Below are 20757 nucleotides of genomic sequence, written 5' to 3' on the forward strand. Positions count from 1 at the left end.
GAACGTCTGGACCAGCAGCACACATCCACAAACTTAAGTAAAGATCACATAGGGGTAATACCGCCTGTCCATCTCTGTTTGGTCCATTAACGGTTCACATCCATTCGGGGAGAAGTTCATCGTAGAGCATGTGCTGCTTACCTGATGGATTTGATCCACTCGTCTCTTTCCTCTGCTGAAGAGGCACAGATCTTGTAAGATTGATGTTTTCCTTCAACCACCCTGCCATCAGTTTCTGTTTTGCATGCTTTGATTTTCTGAACTTTGTTGTTGGGATTGTACAGCTCCAAACAGTGCTGGAAATACCATAGCATGTTATTAGTACTTGAACTTGAAATGGTAACAAACATTGAAAACACCTCACAGGATATGAAACAAAGACTTCTGTCCTCTTGAACTCTTGTTTCTTACTCTTGTATGGTTTTCCCCCTTTGTTTCAGCACCAATTTTTATTTTCAGAGCACTGCCCAACTCGGACAAACTGGTTCCCAGAAGCAACTTGGGAGTCCAAGATGCATCCAGACATCGTCCCCATGCTGTTCCCGGTCCATTTGGGTTGTGTTTCTGTCACTTTCTGACCTTTTCCAATGGACCAGGCACCCTCCCCTCTTCAGAGCAGGGGGTGCCTGGTTGTCTCCCATTGACTTACATTATACTCGGGTGCTCGGTAGAGCACACGAACATCGCGATGTGTTCGGACCGAACACCCGAACACTTTGGTGCTTGCTCATCACTAGACATAAACCCATTAAGACATGAAGACAACATGCAAACTAATCGCTGACATTGTACCGGGCTGCAAGTAGATGGGTGTTAATCTGTGGTATCATTTTTGGATTGAGAGAGATAAGAAACAGAATTCCCAAAAAACAGAAGCTGTGCACAAAGGTGGAGGTCATGCAAACCTCACACTGAGCAATCGAGGATTTGAACCCTGAGCTATGGAGCTGAGAAGCAACAGCACTAACTACAGTGTCACCTTATATTCCAAAATGGCAAAGAAATTTGAAAAAAAAAAAAAACGGTAGAAAAGTACAATTTTGTATAAACCTACTTGTTTTCGGGGATAGTCCACCTCTCGGACACACAGGTTTTCAAGAGGAATGATTCCTCTGGGTTCCTTATCCTAGAAAAAAAAGTATAAACTAGCACTCAAATGTTCAGAATCACTCAGATATTGTCACATTTTTCATAGAAACTAATACAATTTTTTTTTAAATCAAGGTACACTATAATTGATTAGACATTCCTAATATTTTATATTGCTTGAAATGACTGCTTTATAATGCATCATTCATGTATGACTGCAAAGCCATTACTCCAGAGTCCTAATGGTAGACTCTCTTAGCTCATCCTTAATTAATCATATTTAAATGTTAGATCATGTTTAAATGCTAATTGGTTATTAAAGAAACAGCTGGAAGATATTATCCTGTTCAATAAAGCAAGTAAATTGTCTTTCCTTGAGCTGCAGAGTACTGGTATTCCTAAACTTTAATTCTGGGTTCAAAAAATGTCCGACATGCAAAAGCTTTCTTAAGAAATATTGTTTTGCAAAATGAAGATGACTGACTGGCAAGAAACTGAAGATTTCTGGTGTGGATTGCCAGTACCTTTGCACATCAAATGCAGTTGCAATGTTTTTTGAGAAGTGATTTCAAGTCAAGTCAAGTTGGGGAGCATGCACTGGTACAATGCCTTGCCAAAGCCACTACACGACGAAACAACTCGGGATCCCAGTTTGCAACCCCCCAGGTAGACATGTGGTCCAGTCCCACCCTCCAGAAATGACCCTCCATCTGCCGCAACCAGGTGTTACGTGGGCGACCCAGCCACTCGGGTCCCAAACAATGAGGATCTTACGAGCTGGATCACTCTCGGGGAAACGCGCCACATGGCCATAGTGCCGTAACTGACGCTCCCTCGCAATGCAGGTAATGTGCCTCATTCGGAACTCCATGAGCAACACAAAGTCAAACCAACGGTACCCAAGGATTTTCCGGAGAGACACAGTAACAAAGGAGTCCAGTCTTCATATCAGGTCACTGGATAGCGTCCATGTCTCACAACCATACAGCAAGACAGGAAGCACCAGCACTCTGAAGACTTGGACCGTTGTTCTTTTGCACAGATATCAGGAGCCCCTTTCCAGTGACCTCATGACCCTCCCATGCTCTTCCAATCCATCTACTGACTTCATAGGAAGAATCACCAGAGACATGAATGTCACTGCCGAGGTAAGTAAACCTCTTGACGAGGTCGACACTCTCTCCGCAAACAGACACACTGCAGATGGCTGTGTCTAAGAGGTCAATAATGACCTAGATCTTGGTTTTCATCCAGGACAGTCACAAGCCTAGACATTCAGACTCCTCACTCAGTCTCTCGAGCGCCCTGATCAGAGCCTCCATTGACTCTGCGAAGATCACAGCATCATCAGCAAAGTCAAGATCTGTGAATCTTTCTTCACCAACAGATGCCCCACAGCCGCTGGACCCCAAGACCTTGCCCAATACCCAGTCCATACAAACATTGAACAGAGTAGGAGCAGAACACACCCCTGAGGAACCCCAGAATCAACTGGGAAAAACGTAAAGGTCCTGCCTCCACTCTGCACAGCACTCACAGTACCAGTTTACAGGCCTGCCATGATATCCAGCAACCTCAAGGGGATCCCGCAAACCCTCAGGATGTGCCACAGGGCAGCTCGGTCAACTGAGTCGAATGCTTTGCAAAAATCGACAAAGGCTGCAAAGAAACTCTGCCAATATTCACATTTGCGCTCAATGAGAACCCTCAGTGCCAGGATGCAGTCGATGGTAGGCTTCTTAGGCGTAAAAGCAGACTGTTCCGGTCGCTGGTAGGTGAGCAAGTGATCATGGATCCTATTGAGGACGACCCTAGCAAGGACCTCACCCAGCACCGACCTTCCTGTTCGAATTATTTCTTCTAGAAAGTTCCCCCACAAAACACTCATGTCCACTCCTTGACATTATCTGACGTCTGGTCTGAGCTCATTTTAATAATTCATCCTTATAAAGACTTACTGTTGTGTATTCGAAGTAATAGAGACAGCTGTCAGTTAAAATGAACCATCGTCGCTTCCAGGTTTTGATTTGTCCACCTGAGTTAAACAAACAAAAAATAAATAAATCAGTGACACAAGCCATGTGAAAAAGATGCAAGTTACTTTTGGATTATAAAGTGCAAGCATAAATGTGTAGGTTGTCATGCATTTGCGTCCGAGGGTCACCTTCTGGGATCATCTGTAGCAAGCAAGTAAGCAATACCACTCCAGGACACCAGGGGGAAAAATCAGTAGCTCTTGAATTTCTCTTATAACCCTTAGCTCTGAGATGATGCAAAACTGAGGGAAACTGACCACGCCACTTCAAATCTATTTAAAAGCGAGGAGGTCCTGAAAGGTGGCATCTCATTCAGGAGATGAGAGCACCACCTTATGGAGCTCCAACCCAGTAACCGGACCACTCCAGTGTGAAGCCAATGACTAAAACTTTACTTTTGTTAAGAAGTGCCTGTTATTTTCAGGTAAATGGGTTGGTCTTTTGGGCACCACAACATTCAGTGTTTTCTTAGGGTTGCCAGATGTCCCTTATATATGGGACATATCCCATATTTGATAATTTTGTCCCGTGTTCCATACTGAACTTTCAGGGGCATCCAAATGTCCTGTATTTAGTTCATTTTCAAATTTCGTAATACAAATATATTTTTACTACCTTCTTACAGGACTTAGTTGTATCTTTATAAGTAATTACACTTTCTTTTCTCAAATTCTCTTGATGAAAATAACCCAAATGTAACGAGGAAACAACTGTTTGCTGCCTGTTCGCAACTTGTTCAGTTGCTATAGTTGGCTGAGGACGGCGACACTCTTACCGTTTTGCTCTCCAGCCGCGCTGCTGTGCAGTTCTGTATCAGCATTGCAACTTACAGTGATTGTCCACAAAGTGTGTTGTTACTACTTGCCACGGCCCACTATTTTTTCTAACGGCCTATATTAAATAATAATAATATTTCTCTGTTGTCTGTAGTAAATAAATATTTTCAAATGATTTCACTTTTACAGAATTTCTTTTAGCTTGTATTAAATAATTTTCAAATGATTTTACTTTTTGACCCATTAAAATCCTTGCTTTATGTTTTAAACTTGTGTCTCTACTTTTATATAATATATTGGTCTGGGTGTGTAGGGGGCATGTATAAATTTAAATATATAGTAATATAGAGAGAGATTTTAAGAGTGTTCCGTATTTCTAATTTTCTAATCTGGAAGCCCTAGTCTTTCCCTCAACTGGCAACGATGTCATGATATGGGCATTGTGTGCACACAATTTTCCTGTATGACTACCATACATACTGTACATGCTCTATGAGCACGATATACAGTAATGTATGACCAAGACAAAACCAAAACTGACTAGAGAGAGCAAAGATAGATGATAAAATAATAAATAATAAAATACAAATTAGACACTGTCAGCTAATGAAGGTTTGAAATGCTTGCCAATGACAGGCAGGAAACATATCACATTTGGCAGCATTAGTAGTGCAGTGCCATTTACATTTGAAATTGTGAATGGAGGAAAAATGGAAGATCTGCTGCTTTTCTCATATGCTTTTCAAAATGCTTACTCTACTCAAATCACAAATGAACACTTGTCACGCATGTGCGCATAGGAGGAAGCTGAATGGACCAAATAAAGGTAATTCCACGCTAAACCAGGGGGTGGCGGGGTGCACTAAACCTTCCTCTGTTATTTTTGCAGACCAAATACAAGAAATTCTGCTTAATTCAACCATAACAATACCACTTGCGGTTCCGGCCCTAAGAACAGCACTTCCAGTTCCGGGCCCAAAGGATGATGTCACTTCCAGTTCTGGCCCAAGTATGACGTCACTTTGGTTTCTGGCCCCCAAGGATGAGGTCACTTCTAGTTTTGGCTCTAACGATGACGTCACTTCCAGTTCTAGACCCCAAGGATGATGTCACTTCCAGTTCTGCCCCAAGGATGAAGTCACTTCCAGTTCTGGACCTCAATGACATCACTTCCGGTTCCCTGCTCTAAAAGACCAGCCAACTTCCTTATACCCCAGTTTACTCTTGGACTCCAATCTATGCACACCAGTTCGATTTTCATAAGCCTTTTGCAGCCAGGGATAATATATGGGTGGCTTCTCCAAAACTTGTGTGTGTGTCGAGGCTGGTTCATTCACACACTTTAAAAAAGTCAATATACTTCTGAAAGGCCTGCAAGATCTATACTAAATGAAACTCATTCAGTTGTCACATTGGGAATTTTCAACAGCTTTTGTATAATTATATATAACTTTACATTAAATTAAACTAAATTAAATTAAATGTAACCTTTAATTACTTTTACCAGATGTTTAATATGCAGCAAGGGTTTTATGCATGAGCCAACCAGGGTTCAGAATTTCTTGGGACAGTTCTTTAGATTGTCGCAAGACGTGATTAACATCTCACTGCAGTATCACATTTCACAGTTTGCACATAACTGGTTGCCAGCTGTACATTGATGCAATAAGTTTAATCACCAGTCACATCAGTTCTTCTCAGAACTGACAAGATCTGACCATTCAGATGTCCTGCGACTGAGACACTTGCATCTGTGACAACACATGTGCTGGCCAGCTAGCTCGCTTTAGGCACATAAGCACCCTGGGAAAGGCCACTTCAAATGACAATTACAGACTTCAGCCAGAGGACGTGCAGACAAACATCTCAACTCAAGAAAGAACATTTTCAAAATCTGTTCATGTAATTTATATCATTGCTGCTTGTGTTGCTGCCGATTAGTTTTGAAATAAGAATTTACTATTTACGGGGGTTGTTGTTACTGTCATAATGAGCTGCATACAGATAAAGGTTATTTGAGATTATTGTTGTCAGTATTGTTATAATTAATGTTAACTGCTACAAATATGCTATGTTTGTTGAATATTTTCCTGGAACTTCAGCATGTGGCCAGTTTAGATAAAATGTTTTTTTTTTCTCAGTGCCCCATGATGTTTTGCAAGACCAGTGTGACTTCAGAGAGCTGTAGCAGCCACTGTTCAGTGTATATAACATTAACCCTAGTAATAGGCTAACAATTAGCAAATATATTTAAACACAAAAAGCACACACAAAAAGAGGCTGGAAATGTGTCAGTGTATTTGTGTCTAAAAGGTAATGGGTTTTTGTTAGGACTTCTATGTGATCTGTGTGTAATACTGAGCCTGCCTTTATATAATATTACCCAGAGTGCCGTGCAGTTGTTGCAAACAGGAAGAAGTCAAGAATCCACTTTTGTGTTCTGCATTATTTTTAGCAGTGGCAGTGAGCGAGTAAAAACATAAAGGAAAAAAAAAAAAAACTATGGTTCAAAGGAGGTGAGTATCTGCTATGGAATCTGAGGAGGGTCAACCCTTCGTAAATTCCTTCTTCCTGCCTGCCACGGTCAGCAGGTAATTTTACTGTCCTGATATGTAATTCTGTTCATTTAATCTGAGGGAGGCATGGTGGAGCAGTGTAGGGCTTTGCTGCCTCACAACAGGCGTTTCTGTGCACAATAATCAGTCCAGCATAATTGGCAGTAGTTTCCCAAGCAGTCAGGGTCACTTAAGAGACCATAGCACCATGACACTCCACTCAAAACTAGTTCAGTTCCTCTTTCTTCATTGACTTCAATGCATTTTGCTGAATTTGCCAAAGGTCCTGAACATTACCCTGATTTTGCCGAATAGGAGGTGAAGCAAATTCAGCAGGTTTCACTCATTACTACTTGCAAACAGAGAACATCTCTGTGGATTGGAGGAAATCTTCTTGTTCTCAGCAGACATGGACTACTGTGCGAAGAGGCCACTGGAAAAATTCCTAAGAAGAACCTGAAGACTGTTACTGAGGTGAAGGAGATCTAGTTGTTAATTATTATTATTATTATTATTACTATCAATTCTGATCCTACCTTTCCTTTAAAGGGTTGCTGGGAGCTGAACCTATCCCAGCTATAGCAGTGACCCTATGCTCAAAGCTGGATCCACATTTAAATGTGAAGGCAAAAGGCTTCCATCAGTAATTAATTATTATTATTATTATAAGCTAAAATTATTGGGGCTAATGTAGATGATTTGACTAGTTTGTGTCAGAGGGCAATGTTAAAGAAACTGGAAATCTCAACTGAAGACAGACATCCATTACATGTAGAACTAAAGTTCAGTAAATCAGGAAGGATAGTCGCTTTGAAAACCCACACAAATCCCTCCAGGAACTCCTTTCTTCCTAATGCCATATGACTTTTGAATAAGAAATATCGGAAATAATGATTAAGGTTTTGATATATATCCTGTAACCTTTACTTTTTGTGTAAATATGTATTATCTAACTGCCTTACCTTAACCTTTCTTGTTTCTATTTGTCTGTTTTATTTAATTCTGTCTGTTATTAGATGCAACTGAGAAGGCAAATTTCATGTTTTCTTGTGTAAACATGACTAAATAAAGAAACCTTAAACCTTATAATAAAGGATTGTCAAAGCTGCTTTATCTAGTCCAGGGTCATGGAGTGCAGGTACTTATCCATTGACACCAAATAGAAAGCAGCCTAGGATGGAGTACTTACTCATCACAGGATTGGCCCTACGCAGATCAACACCTACTTTTATGTGCTGGTTTATGATCACCAATTAAAACAATATTATTATTAATATTAGTAGTAGTAAAATGTCGTATATTATATTATATATATATATAAACTAGACATTAAGCCTGTTACAATAACGGGCGCTAGAACAGTAGTGCATACACATTAGTAGGACCAGTCTATATTAAACGCATCAAAAGAGCGACCCTACAAAGACAAAAGGCAGAAGGCGGCATGGTTTGTGCTCCAATAAACACACGTTATCGGCAATACACTAATAACCCAATTGTGCTCCACTCACTTAGAATCTGGAACCAATGTAGAAAGCATTTTAAGACGGAGAAGCTTCTTTCTGTGGCACCCTGCAAAAGAACCACCTCTTTCAACCCTCACAAACATATGCAGTTTTAATATCTGGAAAAATTTGGAATTAACTTGCTTAGAGACCTTTATATAGACAACGCGTCTTTGCATCCTATGAACAATTACGTTCCAAATTTAACATTCCAGCTACAAATTTCTTTCACTATCTTCAAATCAGGAACTTTGTTAAACAGAACCTTCCAGATTTTCCTCATCTTGCACCCTCATCCACGCTGGAAAAATTATTGCTCAATTTCAAGGAGTTAGACTCCATCTCTACAATATATAAAATCCTTTTACAATCCCTTCCTTTCAAAGATCCAAGAGGACACTGGGAAAATGACCTCTCAATTAATATATCAGAAAAGGAGTGGAAAGTAGCAATGCAGAGAATTCACTCAAGCTCCATATGCAAAGCATACAATTATACAACTCAAAATTATATATCGAGCACATCTGTCTCGACTAAAACTCTCAAAATGTTTCCAGGGCATGATCCAACCTGCGAACGTTGCAACCAAGCCCCAGCCTCACTAGGTCACATGTTCTGGGCCTGCTCCAAATTAACATTATTCTGGACAAAAATTTTTAATTACCTCTCAGACAGTCTTGGACTCACAATCCCTCCTAACCCATTATCAGCTGTGTTTGGGGTTCTTCCAGAGGGTCTTAAAGTGGAGAAAGACAAACAAACTGTGATTGCATTCACTACACTGTTGGCACGCAGACTTATTCTGATAAACTGGAAGAACCCAAACTCTCCTCTTTTAAGTCAGTGGGAAACTGATGTGTTATATTATTTAAAATTGGAAAAATCAAATACTCAGTTAGAGGATCTGTGCAGACTTTTTTCAAAACATGGCAGGATCTAATCAGTAATATTTTGAAATGATTTCATAAAGCACATAGAATTTGTTGATTTAGGTATTTTTAAAAGCCTTAAATTTTACACCGTTTGGCTTGCTCTCTCTCTCAAGGGTGGGGATCGATCTGTTCTTAGCATAATTCTTTTTTTTTTTGTTAAAACTTGATTGCTATGTATTGATTGTAATAAAATTAATAAATAAATAAAAAAAAAATAAATGGCATGGGACCCGGAACTCATTCTCTTTCTTGTCTTAATTTTTTTTTTGTCAAAAATATTTTTGCAAGAAGCCTAAAGTAAAATAATAATAAAAATAAAATAGAAACATATATGACAACACAGTAAGTATAATTAATATTGCCTTAGTGTAAAACTTTGTAACAATCAGTAAGACACAATATCTGAAGAAGATATTTAGGAAAAATCTTCTATTTTTTTACCTAATGAAATGTTTCTATAAAATTTCATTACAGACAACATTTCTTGTAAATATTCTGTCTGAGTTTGGCAACAGTTTGCCTTGTTCAGGACCATCTACAACCTTGACAACAACATCTGGATAACTTCTAATTGTTGATAATGCAACATATAACTGACCGTGGCTGAATACTGGTTCTGGCAAGTAAATGCCAACTTTTTGTACGGTTCGCTCTTCTGAGTCTCTCTCTTTTAGCGTTTTTCTGACGCTCATTTTCTTTTTCTTCAATCGATCTATTTGTTCGTATTTTTCTTTGTCTTTCAGTGTTTCTTTTGTTGATGTTTACTTGTTGAGCTGACTGTTCTTCCAGGAGATGTTGCTTATATAGGATTTGATTGTCTGTGTCTTTTGTCCTACTTGACGTGTCCTTTTTTTGGGTGGCATGTTGTTAGTAGATACGTCCGTAATATTTTCTCTTACAGTAATACGGCTTGTATGTGGCTGTAATATGCGTCACTGTATTGTGTGTCTTTAATTTTCTCTCGCAGTAATACTGGTTTGTATTTCCGTAAAATGCCTGTAATTTTCTCTGACAGTAATACTGGCTTTGTTGTCCGTAATATGACTTTAATTGTCTATCACAACATTGGGCAATTAGCAGAGTGTCCCCAGCAAATGATTTAATGTGTGGCGTGTAGCTGATAATCGTGCCCGTGGTGTCTCCCCAGCAAGTACTGTGAAGTTCCCCAGCAAGTATTTTAATCTGTGGGGGCGTCTCTCCAGCGATGAATTTTATGTGCGCGGCCGCGACTACCCAATGAGCACTCTCCCCAGCAATGTTGTTCTTTGTCTCATCATGCGCGGCCATGGCAAGACCATTTACTGTGTGCCCATCTTCCAGTGTGTGTGCTTTATTTACTTATCATGCGCGGCAGCAACTAGGCCATTCACTGTGTGCCCAGCTTCCAATGTGTGTGTGTGCGTCCACGGTGCTGTTGCGCATGGGCGGGGCACGGCGTGAGGCATGGCGCGATGCACGACGTGGCCCGCGCATGCGCACTTCACCAGAAGACACACACACACGGACACCTGGACGCACACAGGGGTTTTATTAAAGAGGATGTGTTTGAATGTCTTTTAACTGGAGGTGAGTGTTGACAAAACAAAATGTAGTAATTTCTTCACAGCTGCCACCTGCTACACAAACACATTCAGCACTACGATCAGCTGGGGTCCGATCAGCTGATGCTGGTACATCACTTTCGTTATCGATTTCCAGATCTCGTGCATCAAAATTAGAGTGCGATAAAGTCAGAGTCTGATTGAGCAATAATACACAAAATGTTGTCTGCGATGGATTTTGCTTTGTGCATTCGCTTTGCTCTCTCGCCAGATTTGCCTTTAGCTCCGGCATCTGGCAACTTCTCTGCTGTGAATTTCTGCCAGCCTTCGAAAAATGATTCAGCCCTCAAAGAGTTCAATTCCATGTCTGTTAGTTAGTTAGTTAGTCGGCTGTTCTCTCATGACCATAACTCATATTGTGTCATTTTCTCACCTGCTTAATCCAGACCAGGATCACGGAGAAATATTGGAGCCTATCCTAGTGAGTATGGGGCACAAGGCAGGAATAAACTCTGGAGTGGGCACCCATCCATTGCTGGGCAAACACACACATGGGCAAATTCTGAGTCACCAATTAACCTGAATGTCTTTATGTAGTGGGAGGAAACCCATGCAGACATGGGGAGAAAATGGAAAATCAATGAAGGGTGGACCCAGAAAGTGAACCCTGGTCTCCATACAGTGAGGCAGCAGTACTATCACTATGCCACCGTGCCACCCTAAGCAGCAAAGGTGATCTAAGAATACTTCAATAGGCACAAATATATTTATTTTACTTTCTCAAACTTTGATTTTTTCATATTTTGCCACCCAGGTGCCACAACTACCCACTGTTAAACCGGAATCAACCAGTCAGCACCCACAGGACACATTGAAAATGTACAGGTCTGATACACGTTTAGCTCCCATTTCAAACTTGGCTGAACTCCACCTAAATTGACTCACCCAGTTTCATTAACCAGCCCTCACGGTCAGGGTTGAAGAAGGTGTGGGTCAAGTCATTCCCATCGTCGTCAGGAATTTTGAAGGGCTCATTCTTAATGCTGTCATAAAGTTTCTAGAAGAAAATGCAAAAGAAGTCATTCAGCCGGGTGGCAATAAAGGTGTCAGCCAAGGAAAGCCGGCTGTTGTCTGCGAACAGCTAATCAAGCTATTAAAGTGCTGAAGGCACAGCCAAAGGAAAGTAGGAAAGAATTAGACAAGAGGTTTGTGTTGGGGACCGAGCAGCAAGGTAATTCATGAAAAGCAAAACGCCCGGTGCTCCTAGAGCTGTCAACACCAACAAGAGGATGGAAAAGAAAAAAGTGACAGCTGCCTACATACAGAAGTTGTGTGACAAAGTTGCTATTTGGATTCTCTTCTTTTCTATTACTACTGACCCGCAGCTACAGGCCGATGATAATCATTTATCACTCCTTTGTGCTCTTCTGCCTTTATGGATTTTTGAAAACCTTTTGTAGCTGGCAGGCTGGTACTTTGTGTCCATTAGGAGTGCCCTGCGCCGCATGCTACAAAAGCTTTTGGAGAAATATTGTATGCCAACTCTGCGTGACTTGCATATTTAGATGGCAGTCTTCCATTAGGTTGAAAAAGAAAAGAAAAAAATGATAAAAAAAATCAAGAAGGAGTGCAATTTTCCAGACGTTTCTGTGTTCTTTATGAGTTCTTTTGGAGGAAATTCTCTTCAACTTGTCATTCATTGGGTAGCACAGACAGAAAGACAGACAGCCTATAAAAGGAATGCCATTAGGGGGAGCTGCTGGAGACGTGCAAAGCTGATAGAGAACTCGTTATAAAGGTAGAGAAAATGTATCTTATCAGTTTTTCTGTGTTTGACTTACTTAAGACTTACTGTCTTAATATTTGCAATTAATTTAGACCACTTTTCAGATATTGGTTTTCATTTTGACATTAAAGAGTATTTCTGTTGATCAAAGTCAAAAATGCCAAATTAAAACCACTGTGATGTAATGTTCTATAAAAATAAAATATGAACATTTCAGTGGGGATGAATACCTTTTTTAAAGGCAATCTATCTATCTCTCTCTTATACAGTGCCTTTCACATCTATCTATAAAGATTATTCACCAGATATAGATAGATAGAGATAGATAGATAGATAGATGTGAAAGGCACTGTATGATAGATAGATAGATAGATAGATAGATAGATAGATAGATAGATGATATAGATAGATAGATAGATAGATAGATAGATAGCACTGTATGATAGATAGATAGATAGATAGATAGATAGATAGATAGATAGATAGATAGATAGATAGATAGATAGATAGATAGATACTTTCCTACTGCAGCCTTTAGTAAAGTCAGCTTACTGTGTTATTTATTTATTTTTCCAAACTCTGCAGCTCTGCGAAGTGTAAAGCTTACTAACAGAACTCCTGGATGTTAATGAGAAGTGCACTCGTTTTTCCACAGTGTATCACTTCTTCCCCCTGCGGTTGTCTGATTAGGCAGTGATGTGCAATTGTGAGCATTCTGTTTCTCTGATATATCAGTTTAATCAGATCAAAGTTCAATAATAATAATAATAATAATAATAATAGCAACTGATTTATTTGTTTATTTATTTTTTTATTTTAACGGTCTCCTTTCTAGATGCAGTTTATCCCAGAGGGACATGGACATGACACACACCAAAGCCTAATGAAAACCATGAACCGAAGTTGAAAGCGACACATTTCAGCTTGTTTTTATGCCTTGATGTTTGATCAAGCAAATCACATCTTTTTGCAATTATTGATCCTGGCAGCCGCTCTTTTCACATTATTTAATCATTATCAACACCAAGAAGGTTGTTTTTTCCTTCTTTCTAGGGTGTTAAAGATCAGATTATTCTGCTGTTTTAGAAAGTACATAAAACATATTCCTCGTTGTACAGATTTTTGGATTATAATGCTGTCAGACTACTTATACCACTAACCCAGTGCTATAGCAGATTTCAACAAAATTACTGAAAAACTTTAAAAAGCTCCCAGTTAAAAGCAGACCGCAAATTAAAAGAGTATTTGCCACTTTTTTTTTTTTTGTAACTCTTGATTAAATGTGGCCTCTCAGCTTTTGTTGCTCTTTTAATACATGAAGCAGAGACCTCTGTGATAATACGGTAACACAGTTCATTAACAATTCCGGCCTCACCTCTAGGAGCCCCTGAGGCAGGTCGCCTCCATTGTTGATGCCTCTGTTCATGGCCACAAATCTTTCCAGCGATGGCTTGTCTTTGACATTAGGGTTGTGCAAACTGGTGTTCAGCATGATGATCGAGAAGGACAACACGTAGCATGTATCTGGAACAAGAAGAATTTTGTTACTTAGGGGGCATAACTCTTTATATGCCAGTGAATGTTTTTGTGATGCCAACATTATATCTATAGAGGGCCTTTGCAGTTTGTTCAGAAATGAGACACTACAGACTCTAATCTATTAAACACTCACTTTGGCAAAGGGTTAAGTGTTATTACTGAAGATCTAATATTAATAAGCTAGTTGGGAAAGGTACTAAAGGGCATTTAATTGTCACCCTCCTATTTACTATGAAGACATAATAAAATCTTAGGGTCATAGAGGGCTGTAACCTGTGCCAACAGAAACCCTGCCTCACAGAGGTGCCAGTCCAGCAGTCTCTGAAGATGTAATCTTCTTCATCACCGTCACAATTTCTGAGTAGAAGTTCTCCACAGGTTTAGTCTAAATGTTGTAAAAAGCATAGAATAAGTAGGAAACAATATCTATCTATCTATCTATCTATCTATCTATTCTATCTATCTATCTATCTACATCTATCTATCTACCTATCTATCTATCTATTCCAGCCTACTACATGTCTCGGGGACATGTACAAATCGGTTTACAACCAAAAAGTTCGCCAAACTTTTGCATCTGTTCGCGACCACAGACTCGGTATACGAACAAGCCAGTTTTCCTTTCGGTTTGTGCACGCCGATGATTTCCGCACGTGTTCAGTCTCTCCCTTTGCATTCCCTGTGCAGCGAGCAAGAGAGACAGAGACAGAGAGAGAGACACAGACACACACACACACACACACACACATGCGTGTGAGACAGACACACACATGAGAAAGAGAGACACACACACACACACAGGCGCGTGAGAGAGACGGCTGGACGCATAAGGCCAAGAAGGCAGTTAAAGAATGCACCAGGCTTATTTTTAAAGAGACAGATCCGAGCATTGTTTTAACCTCGTTGTATTTAATGAAGACTTTTTTCTATTGGATTTTAACCTCCACTTCACTTCTGTTTACAGCGATCGGTTCGTAGCATGCATTGTTGCAATGTTACTTTTCTTGGTGTTTTATTAAATTACGGATTTTTCAAATGTCCATTTTTTTTTCTGTACTTAAAACTCATTAAAAAAAAAGTGTTTTTAGCGAGCGGTTCATAGCGCTATAGCGTGAACTCTTGTAGTGTTAGTTTTCTCTGTTGTTCTGTTGTTCAAGGTTTTCTCAGTGTTATTCAATGTTTTTACATGTAGTTTACTATTACGCTGTGTATTCTATGGTGTAATTAACTATATTTGTGCTTAAAAATCTTTAAAAAAATATATTTACATACAGTTCGTCCGGTCTGGAATGGATTAATTTTATTTACATACAATCCTATGGGGAAATTACTTCGGTTCGCGACCAAAACGGTTTACGACCAGAGTTTTAAAACGAATTATTGTCGTGAACCGAGGTTCCACTGTATACTAAAATTAATATCTATCTATCTATCTATCTATCTATCCGAGCCTACTATACTAAAATTAATATCTATCTATCTATCCTAGCCTACTATACTAAAATTAATATCTATCTATCTATCTATCTATCATGTAGTGCCTTTCATATCTATCTATCTATCTTTCTAGCTATCTATCTATCTATCATGGTGGATGGTGGCAGCTCAACCCAGCCAGGACACCCCTGAGATGGAAGGATGGGGGAAGACAGCTTTTCCAGGACACTGCCTCACCCAAAACACTAGATGGCAGCTCCCCTGGAGTGTAGCGGTGTCCCGGATTCCCGCTGGGCATCCTGGGACTTGGTGTCCAGTTTCTCAGCCCTATTGGGTGCCATGGGTACTGCCAGGGGGAGCTGTGAAAGGACCTGGGGAGTCATACTGCCCTTGTAGCCCAGAAGTACTAGGAAGTCATGAGGACAGAAGCCCCAAAGTATTTCCGGGCTGATTAAAGAATTGGGATTCTCCATCTGACCTGGACGTGCTGGCAAATCACGTGGGAGGAAGAAGAGAAGCACTTCCGGGTTAAAGGACTGTGGAGGACCCAGAAAGTGAGCCAGAGTCGGGAGGAGGTGGGCAATGCTTGCTGGGAAGTGTGGAGGAGAACGAGTATTGTGCATATTATTGATTTAATTGTGTTTATTGTGACTGTGGTGCTTTGGAGGCACTGTGCAAGAAGAAAATAATTAAAGAATGTTTCTTGGTGCTTTTACACTGTGTCCTGAGTGTCTGTCTGTTGGGTTTAAAGGGGCAACAGCGACCCCTGGTGTTTACACTATCTATCTTATCCTGTCAACTATACTAAAATTAATATCTATCTATCTATCTATCTCTAGAATATGCAAAAAAGCAAAACAAACTTGCGCAACAATTGGTTCAGAATTCCAAACCATTATCCTGGAGATGAAAGACTAAAGGAGCCGGACGCATTGCACCACTGTGCTGATGCCTTGTTCATCTACTTATTAGTATTACTGTTAATTTATTGGATGTCCTTACCCACGATGACCCTTTCACTTTGTCTCTCTTTAGAGTACGTGTATGGTAGGTGATGGAGTGGAGAGAGTGGTTTGCTTCATCATTCTTTAACGTTTATTATAATACTACACAGATTTTTTGGCCACATACTTTACATACATTTAAATGTATATTGACATTTCTAGTACAAATCGGAGAATAAAACCCGAAAATAAGGGTTTATTAAAATTGTTCATTCATATTATTTGTTGCCAAGTAATTTATTGAGAAGGATCTGCAGGCAGAAAGTAGACTTTGCAATCAGGTTAAGTGTTTTCAGATTTTAGCAATTACAAAATCATATGTCAACCAGCAACAAATTTAATTACTTTTAGTGATGAATGAAGTCACTAATATTTTTTTTTCCCTGAGTGAACTTCCTGCGACTGGCAGCATTCCAAAACTGAACATAATGCATGCCCTATAAGAAGTATGTGACACATATGAATAAATTATACTGTATATACCCTGCAATGGATGGGCACCCTATTCAAGGATTGGCCCTGCCTTGTGCCTTATTCTTAATGCGATACACTTCAGCTTCCTAATGGTGGTGCTGCTGGCTCACAACAAGAAGACCAGAGTTTAGGTCCCAGATGCTCCTTCAACAGAGTTTGCATATTCAGTAGCTCCGCTGAACAACCAATCAGATTGCATGTTTATGTCACATGGTTTACTTAATCATATTGAGGATTATTTTTTGATACGCCCTTCAGCAAAAGTGCTGACTACTTCACTCATGCTTATGCTACTCAACCAGTTGTCAACGTGTTTCATAAATTCATCGAGATTTTACCCTATGAATTCCTGCATACCATAATCTTAAAAAAAAAAAGGACTTAATGACGTTTATTGTTTGAATGCGTGTTTGAATTTTTTGCTTGCAAATTTATACATCCAACAAATCTTATTAATGAACATGTCCTTCATCACCTCAAACTTTTCACCTGATGTTTTTATGTAAAACTTTTCCAGGTTAACAAAAAAATTTTAACTCACAAAAGAACAGATGGCAGCCAGAGAGGCTGTCAGTCCATCAGATGACGGCACCCGAGGGACACTGTTTATGTGTTCTCAAGTGGTGTGTTCTCTGGACACCGAGGGGGACCCCCGTCAAGGGACCTCGAAGTCTAATAATACTGACTGTCTGCTGTGGACACTGAGGTGCACCAAAAATAAAACTTTGGAACTTCTCGCTGCTATTAATGCTAGTGGGAGGAAACAGAGAATTTGTCATTACGCTGTCAGCTTTGTCAACTCTGTGTGCCCAAAGACTACACCATGTCCCAGTTCCATTGAAGTAAAATAATAAATTTTGCTTATAACAAATTATTTTTTTCAGTCCCGAGCACGTTCTTCTAATGGAATTTGACCTGTATATATCCAGTAAGTAAGAAAGTAAGGTGTGAGTGCTGCAAGAGATGAATGGGCATCCCGTAGGGTTATTCCTTGCACAGATGGGATGCCACGATTACAGAAACTGAAAGGACAGGGTCTCCGACTGGATGGAAACAAGAAATCTTACCTGGCAGGAAGGCCAGGGGAGACAACAGCATGTAGGTACTGTATCCCCTGATACTCTAGGGGGCAGTGTCCCTTTTGGATAGCCACAGGATATCATGGGAGTTGGAGTCACGGAGATAAGTCCTGTTGGGTTTCACGTGTACCAGTACAGGGCACTGTGGGGGAATATGGTCCCTTCGTTGTGGGACTCCCATCTGACCCAGTAGTGCTTCTGATGGACAAAGTCCTTGCCATGGAAGTGCTCACAGGTCAAAAATAAAATGAGCTGCTTCCCCTTGACCGGAGAGTTGGGAGATGGTGGACAAGGCTTGATGAAAGGAGAATTAAGGAGGAGGATTGCATTTTTGTACAACTTACAATTTGATCATGCTTACCTGTTTGTTACGGTAACACCATTAATAAAAGGCACAATATTTGAACCCGTAACTGTGATGGGTGTTATTGTGTCTGGGATTTGACACCCCCCACCCCACTGGTTACAAAGGATTTATTTAGTAGGCCAGCATTATCAACTTATTATACAACTGGTTACAAAAAATAGGAAGGCCTTGCTGGTCTGACTGTGAACAAGCTTTCATTTCTTCAACTACTCTAACCCTGACCATACAAACAGAATCCAGATGGGTGTTTAATCAAGAGCTACTTAAATCTACAATAAGTAGCAGTTTAACAAAACTGGTCATCTAATTGTGCAATCCAGACAGAAGCTGACCTGATGTACCTGGTGAGCTTTTTAGGTTTATAAAAAAGTAGCCGTCCCCCATGGCTTCACCCACGTAGAAGTGAAACAGGACAGCGAGGAGGGCACTGTCCGGCTCCCTACTCCAAACGTCACGATTCCCCCTCCCTTCGGGCCGCAACCCGTGTTTCGGATTAGCGTGAATATATTGCTCCTGCAAGTGAACTATGATTCTTAGCGCGATGAGGGCAAAATCAACTGGAATCAAGTAAATTATAGAAAAAAACCCGATCTAAATCCGTTTAGTAGTTCTCTGGTTCGCTAGCTAAGTGGAGGTAAGATATACCAGAGAGCGGTGCATGAGTGAGGAGGCCTCTTCCCCTCCATTCGACCCGCTCCGTCTCTCTCGGATTCACAACAAATAAATCAGTACCACAAGCGAACTCTAATACTTAGCGCAATGAGAGAAGTCACAAAATCAGCAGGAACATTCAAGCAAATTACGGAAAAAAAATCCATTAAGTAGTTCTCTCGTGAAAAGTGGACAGACAGACAGATGGATTTTATATATAGAGAGACTAGCTGGGTGGGGTTCAAGTTTTCATGTGACATGTAAACTCTTCTTCCTTCTCTGCTCCGTCTTGGTTGATACTTTTTCTTTTGGTTACACCTAGTGGAAATGTCGTCCTACCAGCTATAATTATTTATCAGAACCACCATAAAATGAAATTAATTTTCAGTTTTTCAAGTACACAACTTACCAGTAGATTGGAAAACATTAGGGTTACATATGCAGTAGCGGGTGGCAAAAGCCTCCATCATTCTGTCAATCTTCTGAGCTTCACCAGGTAGCCTAAAGCTCCACAGGAACTGCCTGGGAATAAAATATATGTTATTATAAGGTGAAAAACTATTCCTTCATCAGTTAAATTTTAGTTATTAAAAAATGTGTCATTCTCCTACCTGAGCGCCTGGACCAAGTTTAAGTCAGAAAATTCATGAAGCTCAACAAATGCATGGAGAATTTTAATATTCATATCTTCTCTACAATGGAAAAGAAAAGAAATATTTTTAAAGACTGTAAGCACTTTCTACAAAATGTTAACCAAATTCATTTAGCTTAGCGAAGATTTAGGAATCAACACCTCAATTTCCAAAACTAGGTTACAGAATATAACCTTCTAAAAATGTATTTACAGTATAATATTTGTTTGTACCTCCCATAATATTAGGGAACACAAGGGTTACAGTTCTGAAATACTCAGGGATGCCAAGAAAGTTGGACCAGGATTGTGTGGTTTGAGAATCTTGGTTCTCCTGGATTATATAGTGCCTTGAAGGTTACAGGTAAAGTTGTCAAAAGGGTAGTCAGGTGGGGATTGAGTGCTGAGTTCCATGGATTGGACTTGCAACGTCATTTGTTTGTTTGATTGGATTCTGTTTTGTTATTGCAGTCCGCTTCTGAAATAAAACGATTAAAAAACAAAAATGACTTAATAAATGTGCACGATATTCAGGTGCACTTGGGGACTTAGTTAACCGGGTTGAATGTTAGAGTATCTTACATTTTTAAAAAAAAAATAAAGAGTTATTACATTTTTTTTTTATTTATTAGATATTTGTGTAACAATTAGTCATATTCAAAAATAACAGCAAGGAAAGAATTCAATTCAGTGTGTTAGTTGACTACAGTAAATGGATGCTTTTTAACAGCACTTTACAATATCACGTAGTTAAAAGCGTATCCAAATCGAACTTTGGCAGCTCAGCAGCTTTCACAGACAGCAAATTTCAAGTCAAGTGATGTAAAAATGGCATCGATTGATGTCCTATTGCTGACTGTTGGTTTTGGAGGGTCTGTGACTAATTGTAGCATTTTGAAAAATGCAGGAAAAAATCTCCGTTGAAGTATCAAGGCAAAATTACAGACTGATTTAGACGTTGAAGAAGAGCAGGTCTGGAGTTTTGCCGAGAAATTATATTATCATAGAAACAGTAAATCATCTAATGTACAGATAATGCAACTGTTGAGGTTGGTTTTAGCGCAACGCAAATACTGAGCACATATTTGATTCCTGTAGGCTTATAGAATGACATGCAGGAATTAGTTTTCTCTTACATTCATTTCTAGATTAGTGACTTTTTTGCAGTAGATGATGTGAGCTGCTATAACAGAAGCTCAGTTTGTGCCCCATGCAAATCTCTCCCAGCATTTGACTAACTTGCCATCAGGCACCACTGTTGGGCAAGTGAAAGAAGAAAATGTACAAAATACAGTATATTATTTGAAGGGACCTATTTCAAGATATTTTTGAAACAATAAACTAATCTGTAACTG

General features: G+C 39.8%; 1 protein-coding gene across 1 annotated transcript in view; it reads right to left on the bottom strand.

Annotated features, from left to right (window-relative positions):
• LOC120536969 (cytohesin-2-like) overlaps positions 1-20757 on the bottom strand; it is a 185815-nt gene that overhangs the window by 5320 nt on the left and 159738 nt on the right. The window contains exons 7-13 of the mRNA XM_039765550.1: positions 19383-19463; positions 19181-19293; positions 13596-13744; positions 11380-11491; positions 3048-3124; positions 1055-1126; positions 142-296 (exon numbers count right to left, since the gene is read on the bottom strand). Coding sequence (XP_039621484.1) covers positions 142-296; positions 1055-1126; positions 3048-3124; positions 11380-11491; positions 13596-13744; positions 19181-19293; positions 19383-19463 — 759 coding nt within the window. The remainder of the gene's footprint in view (positions 1-141; positions 297-1054; positions 1127-3047; positions 3125-11379; positions 11492-13595; positions 13745-19180; positions 19294-19382; positions 19464-20757) is intronic.

The sequence above is a fragment of the Polypterus senegalus genome, chromosome 10 (assembly GCF_016835505.1).
Source record: "Polypterus senegalus isolate Bchr_013 chromosome 10, ASM1683550v1, whole genome shotgun sequence".
Classification (NCBI taxonomy): Eukaryota; Metazoa; Chordata; class Cladistia; order Polypteriformes; family Polypteridae; genus Polypterus; species Polypterus senegalus.